Raw genomic sequence first — 21,832 nt, forward strand, 5'->3', positions numbered from 1 at the left:
TCTTACAATCCACGTTTAATTTAAAATTTATCACATTAAAAAGAGACTCATTTTAATACGATTAATTTTAAAAAAATATACTGACTTCTTAAATTTTACTGCATTTACTTTTAACATAAAACTTTAAAAAGGTATAAATATTTAAATTCCGAATCTTTTACTTTTAGAATAGGTGTTGAATAATAGTTTGAAATTAGTCTAAAAACGAATCCAACTTGTTTAAGGTTATTTGTGCAGTGCGTGATATCTCTCTATCAATATTTTACAAGCTTATAACGCGTTATCTTGTTTTACAATATATCTCAATTATACTCCAAAGACTTTTAATTATTATAGTTCCAAGAAAATAATTTCAATGTATTTCATCAGCTTTCTTATTTATTAAACGCTTTATAATGACAAGTCGTAAGTATGAATGTAATCCATTACATTGCATTTCCAAGATTTCAATCTTGCAACACAATTTTCACTCGCTTCGGGATTTCTGAATATGTGATTTGTAACTTTTGCACGTGTATTAAGAAATGATAGAATAACCAAAATTTCAAGTAAATAAAAAATGATAATATTTTATTTCTTTGATAATATAAACAAAAATATAAATATAGTTTTAAATATGAGGAAAAATATTAAGGAAAAAATGCTTAATTCTTCCTTCGAGAGATATTTTCACGATTTAAAAAAAAAGATTACTTTTTTATTAAATTCGAACATTCTAAATCTGTCATGGACAAGGCATGGCTATTATTCTATATTTTTTATGATTAATAATTTTTCATACTTTTGTTTGGTAGGTACATGATTCTCTCAAAAGGAAGAAAATCAAATCAATTCTCATCAAGTAATAACACTAAATTAATTCATATTTAGTTGATTAATTAACTTAATACAGGTTACTATATTTTTATGTGATTGTAATTTGTCACACTTTGTGTTTATTGTTTTAGGTGTTTTTTCTTGTTTTCTTTTAAATCATATTTTTGTTTCTACATTGTTAACAAAGCAAACATACCGCAGTTCATTTTTTAAAACGACATCTTATTCTGAGTATTTGTTAAAATTACCGAGATTTTAACTAAGACTTTTCAATTACTATATTTAAAGAACGATACATTAATTTGAAAAAAACCGTTTTTCGTAGTTAGCCTTAACTTCATTATATTTTATAAAATGTTTCTTTTATATATAAAATAGATACCCACTTATTTTACCTAAACTAGCAAATTCTGTGTGGTAAGAAGCAGTGGTAAGCACCATCAACGCTCATGCGATTTGGAACAGTAAGAAATATAAACTATACCTAACATCATCATTACTAATACGCCACCAATAGGCACTTAGATGTTATGTCCCTGGTGCCTTTAGCCACACTGGCTTACTCATCCTTTAAACCGGAGTACAACAATACGGTTTATAAATATAGCTCTTTAGCACTAGAATATGTGATGAGTGGGTGGTACCTCCCGAAACAGGCTAATCTATAACCGTACCACCGAACAAACAACTAATATTTCATTCAATAAAATACACTTCGTAATGTAAGAATAAAATTGCAACCTTAACTAGGTTAGGTAACATAGCCATGATTATTTAATTCAACTCAATAGTAATTATTTATTAATTCATAAATTTATTTACCAATCCAATACCAGAATGCCTACATCGAAATATGTACAACAGACTTCATGTTTTATAGAAATGATAAACAAAACATAAATTAATAGAATAATGTCTCACAATCACGAATAAAAAATAAACATTGTTTCAGAACCATGACACCTGGAAAAATAATTTTCTTAACAACGACCTTCGCTTTGTTATTCACTGTCTGCTCTTGTAATATATTTAACAGTATTATCCAAGGATTTTTCGGTACTGAGACTGAAGCGAGAAGTATGGCAGATGCGATCACCAAATTCTTGGACTACTTATTCCCAAAAGAAGACAGGGAAACGAGAATTTTGAAGGAACTATTCGGATTCTTTGCTGACGACGAAACTCCCGGTCTGGAAGGGTCATTGGACGCGCTAGATTTCCTGTCGGAATGAAAGTAAATTAATTACTTAACAATACATGCGATATAAAAGAAACCGATGTAATACAAGAAGTCCTCTTTTATTACTGTGATGTTTGAAATATAATATATTAAATAGTTGTACGGTTGTGATATTATTCAGTAAACATATTTAATAACTATATTAATTTTTATTTAACGCTACAAGTTTTAATGGATTATAAGGGAGAAAATTGGAAAGACCAAATGAAAACCCTAAATGCTTCATTAGAACGAGGTCACCCATATTTCATATTCCAATATCCATATTCCATTTAATCTCTGAATAGAATGTTAAATATTGTAATTTTATATAATAAACTAAATTCATACCGATAATTTATTTATGTAAATAGCAAAATCCTATATAATTTTACCATTGTAATTCCAATCCTAATTCAGTTGACCTACTTTAAGTAAATATGATTGAATATTTTGTTTAATTAATAGATAAAATCAAATAACTTCAGTTTTAAAACATACAATTTGGAAAATATAACATAAGGTTATTAGAGGTCATTAGTTTACTTATATTAAGTGCATACGACTTTAAAGAAACATTATAATGTTATTCAAACAACGTTTAACTGCCATAAATGATTTCTTCAAATGAGTTCCCAAGTAGCATTTAAAAACAACTGTATTGTTACAAATATGGACTAGCCTGTACATTGCATCAGCAATCCGGCTGTTCAATTCATTATGTCGGAAACTCGGTCTTGAGTCCAGGAACCTAAGACCTAATCTGTGGGGTAGCTTTTTATTGTGACAGTGGTCTGACAAGGTTTGATGAGTGATTTTCGACTAAAATTTAGGTCTCAAAAAAAATCATCGCTACAACTGCACGCTATCGGAATGAAAATAGTGGTGTCAAGAGGTCATCATCACTAGACAATACAAAACTGTGCATTCAAGATGTAATAGAATAAAAAATGTTACATATATATCTTTCTCGTCCTAATTTATTTAAATATATTAAAAATTTATAATAATTATTATATATACGTTTTATTTCATTCCTATTTTATACTTTACGAGTGCCGTTCTTGACGTTTGCTACATAATGGTTACACGGTGGTTATGCACTAATGAAACATAATTAGTAACTTAAATTGAACATACTTTTGATAAAATAATAATTTTCCTAGTTAAACTAAATAACAATTATCATGTTCTTAGTGTTTGCCTTTTAAAAATTATAGGCGCTTAATAAATTATACAGAAGTTTAATATTTAACGTTATATTTGTCTACAAACAATGCGCTCCTTTATTTCAACACACCGGGTGGTTAGTTTTGGTTTATTTGTACTCAATAAATTCAACTTTTGAATTTTTTCTTCTTTACTTGAAACATCCAACTCGTTTAGGTTGTTGTCATTCTCCTCTGGCAAAGCATAGTCCCAAACTGGTGGCCTTCGAGAATTCAAAAATGGTGGTTCGTTGTACCCACATTCTAGCCTTCCTTTCCTAATACGACAGCCATTTTGTAATACCAAATCTTCATCTTCATTTTCTGGTCCACCTACATTTCTATTATATCCGCATAAAACTCTATCGCCTACCGTTCTACATAATTTCCCATCAAAGTTATAAGGACAGCACCGCTTTCTTTTTCTTTCTTTCTTTACTTGTTCTGTACTTTCTAAATAACTGAGTTTTTGTCCGGGTGCTTTAGTTTGTACTTCAATACTATCCTTACCACAATCGTTAGCGTTAATTATTATCGAAGGTATTACCGCTATCCAAATCTGTAATGAGAATTTGATAGGGTTTGATACAACTCAAATTTTTAAAAAATTTATCATAAAAATTTTACAAAAACACATTCAACACTAAAATAAAATAATTGCTTATTCTAACCATAGTAAATCCACCATACTTTGTAAACATGTCTCTTATCACAAACAACGTAAAAATATATTTTTAATTAATTTTTCGCTTACTACAGTGATATTCATGTTATAAAATGTCAGAAGAATTCTTTTTGCCTTTATTTTTGTATTGGTTTAAGTAAAATCACAAGAAGTCAATTTTTGCCCTCAGATCAGACTTAAGTTGTTTAAATTTAGATTGTTTCACAATTGGTTGATGTTTCGATTTTTGCTCCTTATAATATTTCAACATTTGATTTAAGTTTTCTTTATTTAAAATTTTCTTGTCGTTTTTTAAGTCGCTCTGTAATGCTGTTAGTGAAATTTTCCCCTTTTTGTAATCTTCAATCATATTTCCTAACATCTTATGTTTTGATGCAGTCAGTGAAAATTGTTTTTTCAATTCGTCGCTATTAATGTTTCTTAAGAACTCTAAATTTGTTAATGAAAAGTTTTTAAACTTTGAATTTATTTTCTTACTGTCTATGTTTTTGAAAATACTATTCTTTTTTTTCTTCGATTCAAATTGAACTAATAACTTATTGAGATCTTGACTGTTCATAGTATTTATATCCAATATCTGTTTATCATTTAACTCAGTAAAGGAGAAATTGCCTTTTTTATAATCATCCATCATATTTCGAAATATAATACTTTTTGAAGCAGTCAAGGGAACTTTTTTTCTCAAGTTTTCATAACTTTTAAGCAATGCACTTTTATTTTCATATTTCTTGGCAAATTTATTAAACCTACTTTTTTCTTCTTTATTTAAAAATAATTTGGAATCTTTTAACACATCGAGAGATAAATTTCTTTCTTTAAAATCAGAGACAAATGATTTCAATCTGTTTCCTATCGATAGAGGTTCAAAATATTTATCAATTTCATCAATAAATGCATTTTTCATCGGAATACTTTTTGTCGATTTGTATAAATAATTTCTGAAAAGTTCGATCACTGGCTTTTTAATGGAAAGTTTTTCCGTATCTTTATTAAGAGCATCTTGACTTTTATTAAGTTTCAGATTATCTCTCAGCTTTGGAGGTGGTATACCAAAAACTTTCTTTTTGATACATCGTTTTATTCTTCTACAACACCATTTAAGAATTTTACGTCTACATCTTTGACAGCAAGTTCTTTTCTTCTTTGGCCTTATTATTCCTTGTTTTACTCCTAAAAATAATAATGTTCTTCATACGAATGATAATTGTAAAAAAAAATTAGTAAATTATCATTTAACACTTACTTTTTTTGCTTTTGAACAAACTTTTGAACATATTAAGACGTAAGTATCATAATTTATGTTTTTCAAGTTTATATATTTATGTTTGTGAAGTGGTACTCTCATTTTGAACATCTACACGCCAAATACATAGTGAAGCAAAAGTACTAATAACTTTTTTTTGTAATGCCTATGTATCTGCATAATATTCTGCCAATGACATGTATGACGGAAAAAACTTAATAACCGTAGTCTAAACAGGGTCTGAAACTGAACTCGTATAATCATAAACGTTATGACAACGATGTCATAAAATCAATATAAATTGTAGATAAAAAATATTGTCACAAAATATAGTGTTACCTCTTTAATCGTGTACCTCTAATATTAAAATACATTATTTAATTATAATAGTTATTCGTTTGACTTCAAAATGTTTACATCATCATCTGAATACCTTTAAAAACAATAAATTAGAATTTACTCATATACTACATAGTACTAAATTATTTTTACAAGTACACAATAACAGCCTGTTCCCACTGCTGAGCTAAGGCCTCCTCTCCCTTTGATACACATATGACAGAATTTCGTTGAAATCAGACACATGCAGGTTTCCTCACGGTGTGTTTCTTCGCCGCCGAGCACGGGTTGAATTATTAACACAAATTAAGCACATAAAAATTCTTTGTTGTGGTGGTGCTTGCCTGGGTTTGAACCCGCAATCATCAGTTAAAATGCACGCGTTCTAAATACTGGGGCATCTCGGCTTTTTATAAGTTACAATAATGATCTAAAATAGTCCTTCATTTATTTCTTCTTATAGCAATAATTATGTAAGGAAATGTTTTTGTTACTGACTGTACTTTAATTAATAGTCACAGAAATCAAATTAATTTTGATGAATTAGTACACCATATCAACTTTTATAAACAAACAATGTCAATGTTATTATCAGTAAGTGCTGCTGTTTGACTTTTGCGAATTATTAAGAAGTCCCTTTTATTTATAATTATATACTTTTAATACCTTCAAAAACTAAAAAGTAATAGGCGTAATAGCTTATAGTTTCGAACTTAAAATTCGTCAATCAAATCTTATAAAAATTGCTAAAAACTTTAATATATTTTTCAGGTTTGTTTTTTATTAAGTGCGACCATTTACAAAATCGAATCTACTCCTAAGCTTGGACATGTTTTGTTTGATCCATTATCGTATGAAGCTAAACTCACAAGACGTTCAAAAGAATTGTACGACAGTCAAGAAGATTGGCTAGAGGAAAGCCTCCGAATGCCAGCGAAAAAAGAAAAAAAAGAAAAGACGACTAAGAAACCTTGCTTGGGTTATGATTACGACGAAACGCTTTGCAAAACAGTCGACGATAGAATTATTTGCGGTTATAATAAAAATAAAGGCAATATTAGTGACAAGGTTGCTGACTTAGGAAATGGGTGTAGAATTCGCGGTGGTAGACTAGAGTGTGGATATTTAGTAGGACCATTCAATAATCCAAGACGACCACCAGCTAGAGATATAATACATGATGACAATGACAAACCCTTAAACCTTCGGTATGGACCGACGAGAACATCAGAAATCCCTAAACAATTGACGATTTCTACAAAAAACAATAATGATACTTTAAGTGTGATATTAAACCAAACAAAAATTACAAAAAATCCTGCTGAATACAGAACAAATACATTTGTTTCGAACACTAAAAATTTAACTTCTGTAATCTCTTCAACCGTTAAAACGAGTTTGATAAATAATTCCACTGTTATTACTTCGCCGCTCATGAACTTACCGTTCATATCAAGAAGACAATATAATGCTACAAAATTAAAAAGGTATTGCGTAGAAAAGAACGACCGTATTTTTTGTTATTTTATTAAACATTAACATAATTATAAATATTATAAAATTATACTTTTCTTACTTTAACTTATTACTAGAAGTTTTCTTCTGAGTCCTTTTGAGTCTTGAAAAATTATATCCAACTTTTTTTTCAGGTTATTTTATCAAGAGAAACTTCTATAAACCGACTTTATACATCTCTATTATTGCATGATTTCTTATTTTATACAGTCTCTTAAAATAGAATAAAGAAACAGTACTACAATTTTATCTTGTATAAGTACGAAGTATCTTGTAAAAGTATAACAAAACGAACTAAAAAAAGTAAATACTGTGTCTCGATATATAAATCTTGTCTATACATAAGGAAAAAATATTTATTGTTCATATAATCAAACTTTAAAGTATTTTTTTATGTTAGAATTCTCATATAACCTTAATATCCATATTACCTCAAACTCCCAATAAAGATACAGAGCCATTGTTTGGGCTTTTAATTTTATATTCGCTTTTGTTGCTTCACTGTAATGTTGGATGTACTCCATGTGACTTTTGTCATTACAATCTGACTCATAGGGTATTCAGAGGTCATGTCTCATCATTCATTATGTACTGAACAAATAGGCACAGAAACATAGTAAATATATTTAAAATAGTAGGGTAGTAAATATCGCTAAATACAAATCTTGACTTTTCTTACCCTCTAAAAATGTTTTTGAGTGTTACTTTGATTGAAATAAAACTTTTTGTATTCAAAAAGGGATCCCGTTCAAATATTAATTAAGGTGGAATCAGACAGTTAATTTTTTGTTCATATTCGTGTTTCATTTTGCATCTTTCACTCAAAGTGACACGTCTAAACACAAAGTGAAACAAAAGTGCCGAATGAATTCATTAGTGAACTGATCCAACGACGTTGGATCGGTTCATTCGGCTTTCATTCCCACACTCCGAACAGAGTGAACGTTCACTCAGATTTGGTCATTTTGTCTCGAACGTATATTTCTTAATCTTTTTTAGCTCCTTGATCAAATGATCACAAATTAAACTTATTCCAAGAGACTCAACTTCATTCGACGCCATATTGGAAGAAACTACGGATGAATGTTCATTTTTACGTAATTCCAGCTAAGCCGTGTGAACATGGAATGAAAGAAAAATGAATCATTCACTCAAAAGAACATTCATTCGAATGAACCGTTTGCTATCACCTTTAGTCTTTATTATGAAGGGCAAATTATAAATGTGAATAAATAGTGTGTTTACACAGTTTGAAATAGCGGTACCTTTGTTTAAGTAGCTATATTTATTTTAAATGTTCATTCTTAAAACAATAGCATTCAACGAAAATTTCTGTACAACATGTATAATATGACGATGTGTTTAAATAAATATATATATATATATATATATGAAAGCGAAATACCACTCACAAATTAATAACGAAATCTCAGAAACTATATCACCTACAAATTTGAAATTTGGATAAGTTCCTTGTTCCTTGTTGTTAAACATCCACTAAGAACGGATTTTACGAAACTCCACCCCTAAGGAGATAAATCGGGACTTGGAAGTTTGTATGAAAGTCCAATGTTATTGAAGTATAGAGCCCTTAGTCCAACTGCCTCTAGATTCTATATAGCAACTTTTTACAAATCCATATAAAAACTTAACTATGTATACCAATCATAATAATAATTATAGTTATAATATATTTTGAATGAAATAATGAATGAAATGAATGAAATATACTTTATTGTACACCACAAACAACACGAAACACACAAAAAAAAAGTAAAACAAAATTAGTAAAAAAATGTTGAGTACGATTGTTGTACAATGGGCGGACTTACGGCTAATTAGCCATCTCTTCCAGACAACCCAATCTGAGAGAGAATTTTAAAACCATCGGCATAGGCGGCGCAGTCATAAACTTACATACAAATATTTACACACTAATACTTTTACTTACTACATATGTATATATAATATATATCTCTATTATACAGTTATACATATTTAAGATACTAAAATGTTATATAATATAAATTAATTAAAGTCGTCTAAATTATTACTTAGGTAATAGTTTATAACGGCTTTTTTAAAAGCTGAAATTGATGGAGCTTTTTTTATATCTACCGGAAGGGCATTCCATAACTTTATGGCCTGTACAGTAAACGACTTGTTTAGGAATTTTGTTTTGTGAACAGGCATTTTGAGTGTTAGGTACTGCATAGATTTTAATAAAGAAATTCAAATTTTTCACTTAAATACGTAGGAAAACTATAGTAAAATAGCGCACTATTATTAGTCATATTAACATCGCAGATTATAAATCATCACATCGTTATTATTTAATAAAATACAAATTCAAAGATTTTATATTATCACAGACTTCGCTTACGCATACAATACTGAGTAGTATCTATTGAAAATACTTATTTCAGAACAAATCAGGTATATTGCGGTAAGTAGTATTCGGTTTTTATCCAATAGTTATTATTTGCTAGATTTCACTTCATTGTGGATTTTTGCATAAACGTTGTTAGGGTTACACAAAACGACATAGGGTAAGGCTAACGATAACGGGTTGGCTAAAAAACTACACCCCAACGAAACATACATACGCGTGAGCGGAATCTAAGTCGTATCAATGACTTATAGCATAATACTTTGATTAATACTTGCGTCATTATTTATTTAAGACGTTTGCACTTATTCGGAAAAAGCTCGTTTGGAAATTAACTACACAAAGTTAATACTTTAAAATTTTGTTTACTTCTAAAAATGATTTCTTTGAAAATTAATCGATTAAGCAACGCCGAATAGCAAAAAGTTAAAAAAAATATACGTTAAAGGCATTTAAGTGGCCTCAAAGTTTTCGCATTAACTGAAGTATATTTAAAAATACTAATAAAAATGTTACTCCAGCTACTTACTATTCATATTGAATTTGCTTAAGAGTTATTTTTGTCGCGAATGCGGTATCTAATTTTTTAGAAAGTTTTATATTTCAGTTCGTAATGAATTCATTAATTGCTTAATTCCGAATCAACTTTGTTTATACTTCCCTCAGTTTCGCACCAATGCTTAAACCCTATATCATTCAATTATTCAAAATTATTCATTAATTTAGAAAAAAAAAACATTATGCAATCATTTCTGTCCCTGGGGCCTCCACAATTTGATTTACTTTACAAATAAGCAAACACATCCGATCCATCGAAACGAAAATAACACGTTCGCAAAATAAAATTCGCGTCGTTAAAAAATACTCGTTGACTTCATTTTATTTCCCAGGACCTCAAAGCCTTTGAACTCGGCCAAAAAAGGCTTCATCCCATATTGTATAAGCATTAATTTACAATTCCGAAGTCATACTTGTATACATAGCTACCGATTAAAAACGTAAAAATCTTTTTCGAACATAAATTTTCATATATTGAATAACTAATTCAATTCGAAATTGAATATTTTTAAAATAAATCCTTATATATTATTTTAAAACGTAATTTTAACCAAATTCCTAGAAAAATGTTTATATGATTCATCTTGAAACGACATTACACTACAAAAATGACCTCGAAAGATAAACGTAGTTTAAAAAACAACTCAACCAGTTTACGGAGGCTTTATCTCAAAAGGGATTTGCATAAGTTTCCTTACGAGTACGAACATATTTAAATCACATGAAAGTATAATATTTTAAAGCTGCATCTTGAATATTTAGGCTATTTTCACATCAAAGTAATAAAAATATACAGTACAACCCAATTGGGGCTCTACTGTAAATTGGGTCGTCGGTAACGAAAGTTCTATGTATAACTGAAACCACGGTACGGTGAAACCAGGAATTATTATGAATTAGTCGATATATATCGGGACGACTAGTTTTCGTTATTATTGGGACACTTCAAAGTTACACTGCCGATAAATTCACATTTAACATTATGGGATATTATGGGATTATGGGATTATGGGATATCATACATTACTCGATATAAAACAGTCTTTAATACATAAAACCCCACGAAGACAAATAACATCCCTTCAAAGACACATTCTGAAACAAGGAACTGGAATGGCTTTTTTTTATGTTATAGGGGGCAAACGAGCAGGAGGCTCACCTGATGGAAAGTGACTACCACCGCCCAATGCCTTAAAAATCGCTGTTGTGGATTTACGGACATATAAGTGGTGCGGGTGAAATTTAGAATTTAGACGAGATGTCCGAAAGTTAAATTCAGTAGCCGGGATTAAATTTCTTATTCCGAACATTTCTCGGAACATTCCCCGTGAAAAATTCTGTAGAAGATGCAGAGCGATCTAACATCGGAAAGGGCTTGATCGTCGATAATTCGAGCCGCTCTATGTTGGATGCGGTCAAATCGAAAAGAGACTGGTACTGGGGAGCACCCGCCCAGAGGTGAGAGCAGTACTCTATGTGTGGCCGAATTTGCGCCTTGTAGAATCTTAGACGATGGGCCGACGTGAAATACTGTCTTGCCTTGCTGAGCACATCGCGCTTTTTTATGCCAATTTGGCTTTGCCTTCCAATTAACCGCGGAACTGAACGAGGCTTGAAATATCGACGCCAAGTATTTCAATACTAGCTGTGGCGGATAACGGAATGTTCTCAAATCGTGGAGATACGACAAATGGTGTTTTTTTAGCAGTTAACTTGCATGTTTTTGGGGTTGAAGTGGACTAGGTTTAGCGGGCCCCAGTTCGAGACTTTGTTTAATGAAGACTCGATTTCAGACACAAGTTTGTTCCGGTTTTCTTCGACGTTTTCCCGAGAAATATTAGCACGGCCGGTGTATGAGGTGTATACGGTGCGGTCGTCTGCATAGCAGTGAATGTTACTAATTTCGATTATGACACGATTGAAGGTATGGCATCGGGTCCACTCGGCTTATGAATATCCAAGGAAAGAAGTGCTTTACGAACTGCACTTTGCCGGAATTTAACATTCGGCATTATGCTATCACACCGCGGGATTGTTGGTGGTGACTTTCCTCGGCCATCCAGAGTCGAGTTCGCCGCGAAGAGAGAGCCTAAAAGATCAGCTTTCTCCTTCGCGGTATGGGCCAATGACTCACCATCCCTGTGCAAAGATGGAAAAAGGACTGACAGAAATTCCCTAAGACAGCCTTAGCAAGAGACCAAAACGCACGTGTTCCTGAAGGGAGGTGCACCAGTCTCTCGCCAATTCTGCCAATGTACTCCGTCTTCGCCTTAGCAATCACGTTTTTGAAGTACCTAGAGGCAGAGTTATATTCCTTTCTGAATGCGCTGGTATTTACATCACGAGACGCCGATGCGTTAGCCCAGTCTAGGTAGCATTTCCTTTTTCGGCGTGAGGCCATTTTGCAGAAACGACTAAACCAGGGCTGGGACTTGCCACCGATGGGCACCGCAGAATATGGAATGAACAGTTCCATACTCTGAAGAACCACATCGGCAACAGAGTTAGCAATAACGCTCGGATCATCCGGCGAGAAACAAACCTGCCCCCAAGAGTAGGATGCATAGAAGGACCGCATCCCATCCCAATCTGATGACTTGTAGTGCCACACGCGGCGGCAGCCCACTAAACGAGGTCTATGATCCTCCACGTTTGGTATTCGCGTTGGCGAGGTGACCAGTTGTGTCAAATCATATGCCAAAGCGAAGTCGAGAACAGATCTACCCGCATGATCGGTAGTGCGTGATCCAAGCCATTCGGCGTGGGCATTAAAATCACCAAGAACTATGATCTCTGCGGATGGGATCTGCTGCAGCACGGAATCTGTAGCCATTTGGACGTGCTCGACCAGTCGGTCGGTTTCGGCTTTACCACTATGGGACCTATAAAGGCACGTGTAGATTCGCGGATGTTCGTCACAATCTACACGCAGCCAGATAATCGATAGGTCCTGTCCTTCGAGGCTGCCGAGTCGTCGAGAGCAGATATCATCTCTGAGGTAAACGCACACCCCAGCTCGTGGTACAAAGGAATGTTCCAATGTATACCCGGGGTAGGAGAGAAAACTCGTATCGGCAGGAAAGGATATCTGGGTCTCGGTAAGAAAGAGCAAGGCCGGCTTCGCCGTCTCAAGGTGAAAGTGAACGGCGTTTAAGTTGGAGTTGAGCCCCCTTATGTTGCAGAAGTCCACAGACTCTCACATACCAGACGGTTGCATAGCTACCACTTTACGCCGGTTTTAAGTGAGAGAGTGGTACTTCCCCGGTCGTGTCGGCCCATTCGGCTGCAACCCGAAGGTATGCAGTGTGGCACGACCACTTTCAAAATGGATTGTCACATAGCTCGTGAATGTTGTATATGCCATGTATATCTTATCTGTTAACTGTGATAATCTGTTTTGTGCTCCATATATAATAAATAAATAAATCTACGACAATAAAAATAAAATAGCCTACATAAATCATAAGAAGATCCATAAAACTAAGTTAAGTAATTCTTAAAATCATTACAGTTGAACAAGCTTTGAAATCTTATTAACACGATATTTAAAACTATTATTGTTAAGACAATAATAAGGCTCAGAATTGCCCGATCTATGATAATTTAATATAGTGAATTTCGTCTATAATAAAAACAATTAAGGCAATTTACGAATGCATATACAAAATGAGATATGCAGCGGTTATTTACCTATAGAAGGTTAGTCACAAGGAGGCGTGGACGAGTAGCATACGTATAAATAGGTCGGCACCACGGGCCAGAGACCACATTGTTCAGCACATATTAGCACCATGAACATTGTAAGTACAGGCAATAGTCTAACAAAATCTAGTAATTTTGTGATAAAACCAGATGTTTTAATAATATTTTATCGACCAATAATATAACCACTAACCCTACTCTAGCCTGATAACATTTACGCTTAACAGAATAATAATAACAAATAAATATTTAAACTAAAATTAAATAATGTTATGTTTAAATAACAGTGATATTTTTATTATTTTTTTCTAAAGTGAACATTTATTTTGCAGCTAGCGTCTGTAATTGCGGTGATATGCATATGCATGGCATACGCATTAGCGCTGCCTAGCCATGAGCCACCTTCGAGCTCGAGCTCTTCAGCAGAGCCTGAATCATCTGAAGAATTTGTTCCTGAACAGACTCGGTGGGACATCCTAGACGGTCGTTACGGCGGCGAATATGAAGGCCACCTTCATATCCGCCCACAGAGTTGGACTCGGCGGTGAATACGGTGGCGGCATCGGTAGTGTTGGCGGCTGGGGACGATAAACAATAAGTCCGAAATTTGGAAACTTCACTATGATTTTGATTTTGAATAAATTTTAGTACAATTTATTTTTGTGTTTAATGAATCAATTCGCGATCAGTAATTTTAAATCTGTAATATCTGTAATTAAAGTCAAATATACCTTGAAATGAGATAATTCTTTGTCAATTGTCATTTGCCATAAAACCTTTTAACAGCAGATACAAGAAATTAGAATACTCATATTTCGTTAAATTCACTATAAGCTTGATTGGTCTGGATTTGATACAGTTGTACGACTGATCGATGCATACATATATATTTATAGGGTATTAAATAATTAAGAGACGTACTATATTATTATTATATATAGCTTTATTTACTTCGTATCACTGACAACATATCAAAAATTGCTAAACACTAAATAATGTAAAAACCTCTAAATCGCTCTCTGCTGGATCTTACCTCAAGATATTTCCTTTCATCGCTGAGTTATAAACTTAAATTAAGCACATGCTAATTAAATAAAAGCATGCCCGAGTTTGACCTCTTGCTTCTTCTTGAGTCTTCTTGAAATCTTTCTCTAACAATATGTATTCAAATGTTCTAGCACCGAGCCATTTAGGCTCACGATAACGTAAGTGATGTTAATTACCGATTGAGGATTAACTGAGATGTAATGCTACAAAGACAAAACTTAAAAAATATAATAATTATGGTCTTATTTATAAACTTTTATTATTTAGTCTCATTCGACATTCGAAAGAAGAAGACACAGTATTGCTATTTGTCATTTATATCAAATCAATTTACACTTTTAATCGAAAAGAGGTTTATAAAATTGAAGGGAACACTTAATTGTTTGTACAAAATTATATTTTCAAACTACATTTTTAAGAGCTAATTATATTAAAAAAAAAGTTAAATATCATTTAAAACAAGACACAAAAACAGCAAATAATCTGAATAACATTATATTTTTCAGTGACAACTTACTAATATGAAGTTGTAGTATACAATCTAAAGTTAAACTAAGAAATTCGTTTGAGTGAATAACATAAATAACTCTACATTTAACAATTGACTTTTTTTATTTAATGAGTTATCATCGGCAAAAAATACAATATAATGTGTGTCTCCTACCACCCCTGCCACTTCATTTAAATAAATTAGGAAGAGAAATGGCACAAGAATAGACTCTCCGGACTCCCGGACATGTACTGGAGCTCCACAAGATCTCTTACCATTTACATCAACCCTCTGAATCGATTTTTCAGGTAGGAAATCAGAAGATTGAGATCGGCTCCTTTAATGCCGCAGTGACGTATGTAGCTTCCTGACAGTTGTTTTATATTTGCATGAGCATGAATTGTCGAGCGCCACCTTGTAAATTTAATTTGTATACTATGCAGCAACTTGTATTTATTAAAATATACTTGATTAATGATTTTAATAATGATTAATGCAATGTATTTGATTATGTATTCATTTTTTACACATTTTGTTAAGACTTGGTAGTGCATAGATAATACTATAGTTATTGGGGTTTGTAGTACTACCATATTTAAAAAGCACGCCAATTACATCAATGTTTGAACTGATAACCGTAACATCCCTCAAAAATGGGCTATATTCTTAAAAACTTAAGATTTAAAAGTAGTTATTATATCTTTAATATGGATTCGGAGCCTTAAGAAATGAATGATTTGATAGTTAAAATTAAAATTTCAACAAAATCCTTAATAAAACATTTGCGACATCTCGATCTGAAGTGATTGGTTTATAGTCAATAGCTTAAACTGGAAAATAATATTATCTTTGATTCTTCCAGGTTTATCATCATTAATATTCCAAGTAATTTTAATTTTATTTCCGCACTTTTAATTTTACTTCTTCTATACAAATAATTGGCCTTGCAACGCACGCTTAAATAGTTTGGACTAACTAGTGGTAGTGCCTATCGATTATTTGGCTGCGTGTAGACTACGACGACCATCCGCGAATCTACGCGTGCCTTGATAGGTCCCGTAGCGGTAATACCATAAATCGTATATCGTATTTCAATTGAATCGCAATTCTTGACGATTTTAATGCCCACGCCGAACGGCTTGGATTACGCACTACCGATGATGCGGGTAGATCTGTTCTCGACTTGGAGGATCATACACCTTCCCTGTTGAACCTTCTGCTGACTTCCCATCCGGATGGCTTAAAGGTTATCGTCGATCCCCTCTGGTCTCGTTCGGAGTACAGTGGCACTACAAGTCAGTAGATTGGGATGGGATGCGGTCCTTCTTTACATCCTACCCATGGGGGCAGGTTTGTTTCTCGCCGGATGATCCGAGCGTTGTTGCTAACTCTGTCGCTGATGTGCTGACGTAGAGCGGCTCGAATTATCGACGATCAAGCCCTTCCCGATGTTAGATCGCTCTGCATCTTCTACAGAGTTTTTCAAATTACATTTCAGGGGAATGTTCAGAGGAATTGTTCGAAATGACAAATTTATTCCCGGCTACTGAATTTCACTTTCGGACATCTCGCCAAAATTCCAAATATCACCCGCACCACCTAGATGTCCGAAAATCCACAACATCGCGATTTTTAAGGCATTTTCTGCCTCGCACAACCACTCTGTGGAACCAGCTTTTCCGAATCGATACGATTTGGGTACCTTCAAGAAAAGAGCGTACTTATTCCTTAAAGGCCGGCAACGCACCTGCAACCCTCCAGGTGTTGCAGATGTCCATGGGCGGTGGTAATCACTTTCCATCAGGTGAGCCTCCTGCTCGTTTACCCCCTATAACATAAAAAAAGATAAAAAAAAAATTGCAAAGACATACGGACGGACAGACATGACGAATCTGTAAGGGATTCGTTTTTTGCCAATTGACCGAAACTGAAACCGAAACCGAATTTCGGCAACGGTCTCAGTTTCAGCCGAAACCGAAACCGAAACTTTCTTACAGGAGTAATGTTTAGAGGGAAAATAGAGATCTAAACATAATGATAATCAGTCTGTTTTAAGTTTTAATTTTTTTTTTTGATTATGCCAAGTATGCTTGAATGGTTGTCTTTATTTGGGATAAACAATCACTGTTCTCCACACCAAAGGTTAAATTCCAAGTAGATTTATCATGGGCGTCCCACAGCCCTTCCGCCTTTTCGGGAGACGATATTCTAGATGAACAAAATGGCTGTGATTTTTCAGAATGTCAGTTTTCACTTATTATATATTATACATCGTCCGTGTAAATCCTCAAATGGTTTTCTATTTCTAAGGTAGCAATGTCAACTTCATCAGAATTCAGATATGTGCTTCTAAATCATGGATCCAGTAATATTGCAGTTATTAGAACAGGATGTCCTTTGACGTATGCAAATCATCGATTCATTGATTCATGCAACCGTGTTTTCATGTTTTTCATTATTTCGCTTTCATTTTCGTCTCTAGTTTACAGCTTCCTATTTAATAGTGATATCAAAGGAATTGCAAGGGAAATGCATGCGTTATCATATGACAGATCAAGTGTAGCTTCAAAAAAAACTTGAGTATCTCAGTAAGATTCTTTATGATATCCCAGTACCAACTCACAACAAACAAAGCGCTATGCGAACACATGCAAGTCACGACATGAAATATGAATCTGTATTAATATAAGAGTTTGTTGCACCTGAGAACTTTGCACAAACATGAGTAGCAATGTAAAAAGTCACCTACGTTTTTAAATAAAAACTTTTGCAAGCTACATTTATTACGCTTCTTATAAAAGTTATTGATGTAAATATTCATAGAGGCTAATAACTTTATATCAGATACTTTAAAAATAACTCAAATCAGTTTTGGATTTTTTTTACTTAAAATTTGAATGAATGTTTCTTTGTCTATTATTAATTATTTTTATGGAATAATTTGTCGGACGAGCATAGGGACCACCGGGTGGAAGGTGTTCACCACCGCCCACAGACAATAGCGCTGTGAGAAATATTAACCATTCCTTACATCGCCAATGCGTCCCCAACCTTAAGAACTAAGATGTTATGTCCCTTGTGCCTTTAATTACACTGGCTCACTCATCGTTTAAACCGGAACACAACGATACTGAGTACTGTCGTTTGACGGTAGAATATCTGATGAGTGAGTGGTACCTACCCCGACGTACTTGCACTAAGCTATCAAGTTTTATTGTTTTATTCATTGAAACATACAGACACATACATACGCGTGGGCGGAATCTAAGTCGTATCAATGACTTATAGCATAATACTTTGATTAATACTTGCGTCATTATTTATTTAAGACGTTTGCACTTATTCGGAAAAAGCCCGTTTGGAAATTAACTACACAAAGTTAATACCTTAAACTTTTGTTTACTTCTAAAAATTATTTCTTTGAAAATTAATCGATTAAGCAACGCCGAATAGCAAAAAGTTAAAAAAAATATACGTTAAAGGCATTTAAGTGGCATCAAAGTTTTCGCATTAACTGAAGTATATTTAAAACTACTAATAAAAATGTTACTCCAGCTACTTACTATTAATATTGAATTGCTTAAGAGTTATTTTTGTCGCGAATGCGGTGTCTCATTTTTTAGAAAATTTATGTTTCAGTTCGTAATGTATTCATTAATTGTTTAATTCCGAATCAACTTCGTTTATACTTCCCTCAGTTTCGCACCAATGCTTAAACCCTATATCATTCAATTATTCAAACTTATTCATTAATTTAGAAAAAAAAAAAAAACATTATGCAATCATTTCTGTCCCTGGGGCCTCCACAATTTGATTTACTTTACAAATAAGCAAACACATCCGATCCATCGAAACGAAAATAACACGTTCGCAAAATAAAATTCACTTCGTTAAAAAATACTCGTTGACTCCATTTCATTTCCCAAGGCCTCAAAGCCTTTGAAATCGGCCAAAAAAGGCTTCATCCCATATTGTATAAGCATTAATTTACAATTCTGATATTTTGTACAAAATTATAGTTTTTTTAAAGACAGTTAGGTAAGCTTTAAGTAGTCATACTTGTTTGCGTTTTATACATATGCAGCTAAATACCGATTAAAAACGTAAAAATCTTTTTCGAACATAAATTTTCACATATTAAATAACTAATTCAAATCGAAATGGAATATTTTTATAATAAATAAATAAATCCTTATATATTATTTTAATATGCTATTGTTATTCGAAAGACGTAATTTTAACCAAATTCCTAGAAAAATGTTTATATGATTCATCTTGAAACGCCATTACACTACAAAAATGACCTCGAAAGATAAACGTAGTTTAAAAAACAACTCAACCAGTTTACGGAGGCTTTATCTCAAAAGGGATTTGCATAAGTTTCCTTACAAGTACGAACATATTTAAATCACATAAAAGTATAATATTTTATAGCTGCATCTTGAATAATTAAGCTATTTTCAAATTAATAAAAATATACAGTACAACCCAATTGGGACTCTACTGTCGTGTCATCGGTCGTCGGGAACGAAAGTTCTATGTATAACTGAAACCACGGTTAGCCAAATTAAAAGACAGTTTTATTTTTATTACATAATAAAATTCCAATTTTTATTCACACGAAGGTAATGATGTACTTACTTCATAACTTTAAACGTTGTTAGGAAATACTGGAATAAAGGAATTATTTTTAATTAGTCGATATATATCGGGACGACTAGTTTTCGTTATCATAGGGACGCTTCAAAGTAACATTGCCGATAAATTCAGATTCAACATAATGGGAACTTCCTGATACATTACTCGATATAAAACAGTCTTTAATACATAAAACCCCACGATGACAATTAACATCCCTTCAAAGACACATTCTGAAACAAGGAACTGGAATGACTGGATTATCACATAGCTCGTGAATGTTGTATATGTACATCTTATATGTTAACTGTGTAAATCTGTTTTATGCGCCATATTTAATAAAAAAATAAATTTAATCAACGACTTCTTTCGCAGATCGATACTTACATTGACAGACATTTATATATGAATCAAGAATAAATAAATTTATGCTAAAACTTAAATCTTGATTCTGTCTGGTAACAAAAACATGAAGGCACACTAAAAAAATACAAATTAAATATCAAATTTGACGACCTCCGTGGTCGGGTAGTGTGTACACCGGTTTTCATGGGTACGCCACTCCGAGGTCCCGGATTCGATTCCCGGCCGTGCCGATGTAGAAAAAGTTCATTAATTTTTTATATGTTTTCTTGGGTCTGGTTTTTTTTGGTACCGGCGTTACTTCTGATATTCCATAACATGAGTGCTTTAGCTACTTACATTGGGAAGTACTAAGTTAAGTAATTCTTAAAATCATTAAAGTTGAAAAAGCTTTGAAGTCTTATTAACACGATATTTAAAACCATTATTGTTATGACAATAATAAGGCTTAGAATTGCCCGATCTATGATAATTTAATATAGTGAATTTCGTCTATAATAAAAACAATTAAGGCAATCTACGTATGCGTACACAAGATGAGATACGCAGCGGTTATTTACCTATAGAAGATTAGTCACAAGGAGGCGTGGACGAGTAGCATACGTATAAATAGGTCGGCACCACTGACCAGAGACCACATTGTCCAGCACATATTAGCACCATGAACACTGTAAGTACAGGCAATAGTCTAACTAATTCTAGTAATTTTGTGATAAAACCATATGTTTTAATAATATTTTATCGACCAATAATATAACCACTAACCCTACTCTAGCCTGATAACATTTACGCTTAACAGAATAATAATAACAAATAAATATTTAAACTAAAATTAAATAATGTTATGTTTAAATAACAGTGATATTTTTATTATTTTTTTCTAAAGTGAACATTTCTTTTGCAGCTAGCGTCTGTAAGTTTGGTGATATGCGTATGCATGGCATACGCATTAGCGCTGCCTAGCCCTAAGGCACCTTCGAGCTCTCTAGGAGAGCCTGAATCATCTGATGAAAGTTTAGTTCCTCAAGAGTCTCGGTGGGGTGGTGGCGGCTATGGAGGCCGTGGATGGGGCAGCGGCCATGGAGGCCGTGGATTTGGCGGCCGAGGTGGTGGTTTCGGTGGCGGATATGGCGGCGGATACGGCGGCGGTTATGGAGGTGGCTACGGAGGTGGATACGGCGGTGGATATGGCGGTGGATACGGTGGCGGCTTCGGTGGCGGTGGCGGCTGGGGACGTTAAACAATAAGTCCGAAATTTGGAAACTTCACTGTGATGTTGATTTTAAATAAATTTTAGTACAATTTATTTATTCGTTTAAGGGAAACAATTCGCGATCAGTAATTTTAAATCTGTAATATCTTTTTTTTTTTTTTTAATATGTAATATCTGTAATAAAAGTGAAATATACCATGAAATAAGATAATTCTTTGTCAATTGCCATTTGCCATAAAACCTTTTAACAGAAGATACAAGAAATAAGAAAACTCATATTTCTTTAAATTCACTATAAGCTTGCTTGGTCTGGATTTGATAGATACATACATATATATTTATAGAGTATTAAATAATTAGAAGACGTACTATAGCTTTCTTTACTTCGTATCACTGACAACATATCA

General features: G+C 33.1%; 3 protein-coding genes across 3 annotated transcripts; 1 reads left to right on the forward strand and 2 right to left on the reverse strand.

Moving 5' to 3' along the window:
* Positions 1–3,292: 3,292 nt before the first annotated feature.
* Positions 3,293–3,959, reverse strand: LOC125070652. The gene is made up of 2 exons (XM_047680599.1): positions 3,915–3,959; positions 3,293–3,802 (listed from the first exon to the last, which is right to left on the reverse strand). Exons 1-2 carry the CDS (start codon positions 3,942–3,944, stop codon positions 3,293–3,295), a joined length of 540 nt encoding a protein of 179 aa, XP_047536555.1. The 5' UTR covers positions 3,945–3,959.
* Positions 3,960–4,030: 71 nt separating this feature from the next.
* On the reverse strand, positions 4,031–5,225 carry LOC125070653. The gene is made up of 3 exons (XM_047680600.1): positions 5,172–5,225; positions 4,722–5,098; positions 4,031–4,385 (listed from the first exon to the last, which is right to left on the reverse strand). Exons 1-3 carry the CDS (start codon positions 5,200–5,202, stop codon positions 4,071–4,073), a joined length of 723 nt encoding a protein of 240 aa, XP_047536556.1. The 5' UTR covers positions 5,203–5,225; the 3' UTR covers positions 4,031–4,070.
* A 15,604-nt stretch (positions 5,226–20,829) lies between these two features.
* LOC125070450 (glycine-rich protein 3-like) lies at positions 20,830–21,564 on the forward strand. Its single transcript, XM_047680332.1, has 2 exons — positions 20,830–20,882; positions 21,117–21,564. Exons 1-2 carry the CDS (start codon positions 20,874–20,876, stop codon positions 21,450–21,452), a joined length of 345 nt encoding a protein of 114 aa, XP_047536288.1. The 5' UTR covers positions 20,830–20,873; the 3' UTR covers positions 21,453–21,564.
* The last annotated feature ends 268 nt before the right edge of the window (positions 21,565–21,832 follow it).

The sequence above is a fragment of the Vanessa atalanta genome, chromosome 17, assembly GCF_905147765.1.
Source record: "Vanessa atalanta chromosome 17, ilVanAtal1.2, whole genome shotgun sequence".
NCBI classification, from domain to species: Eukaryota; Metazoa; Arthropoda; class Insecta; order Lepidoptera; family Nymphalidae; genus Vanessa; species Vanessa atalanta.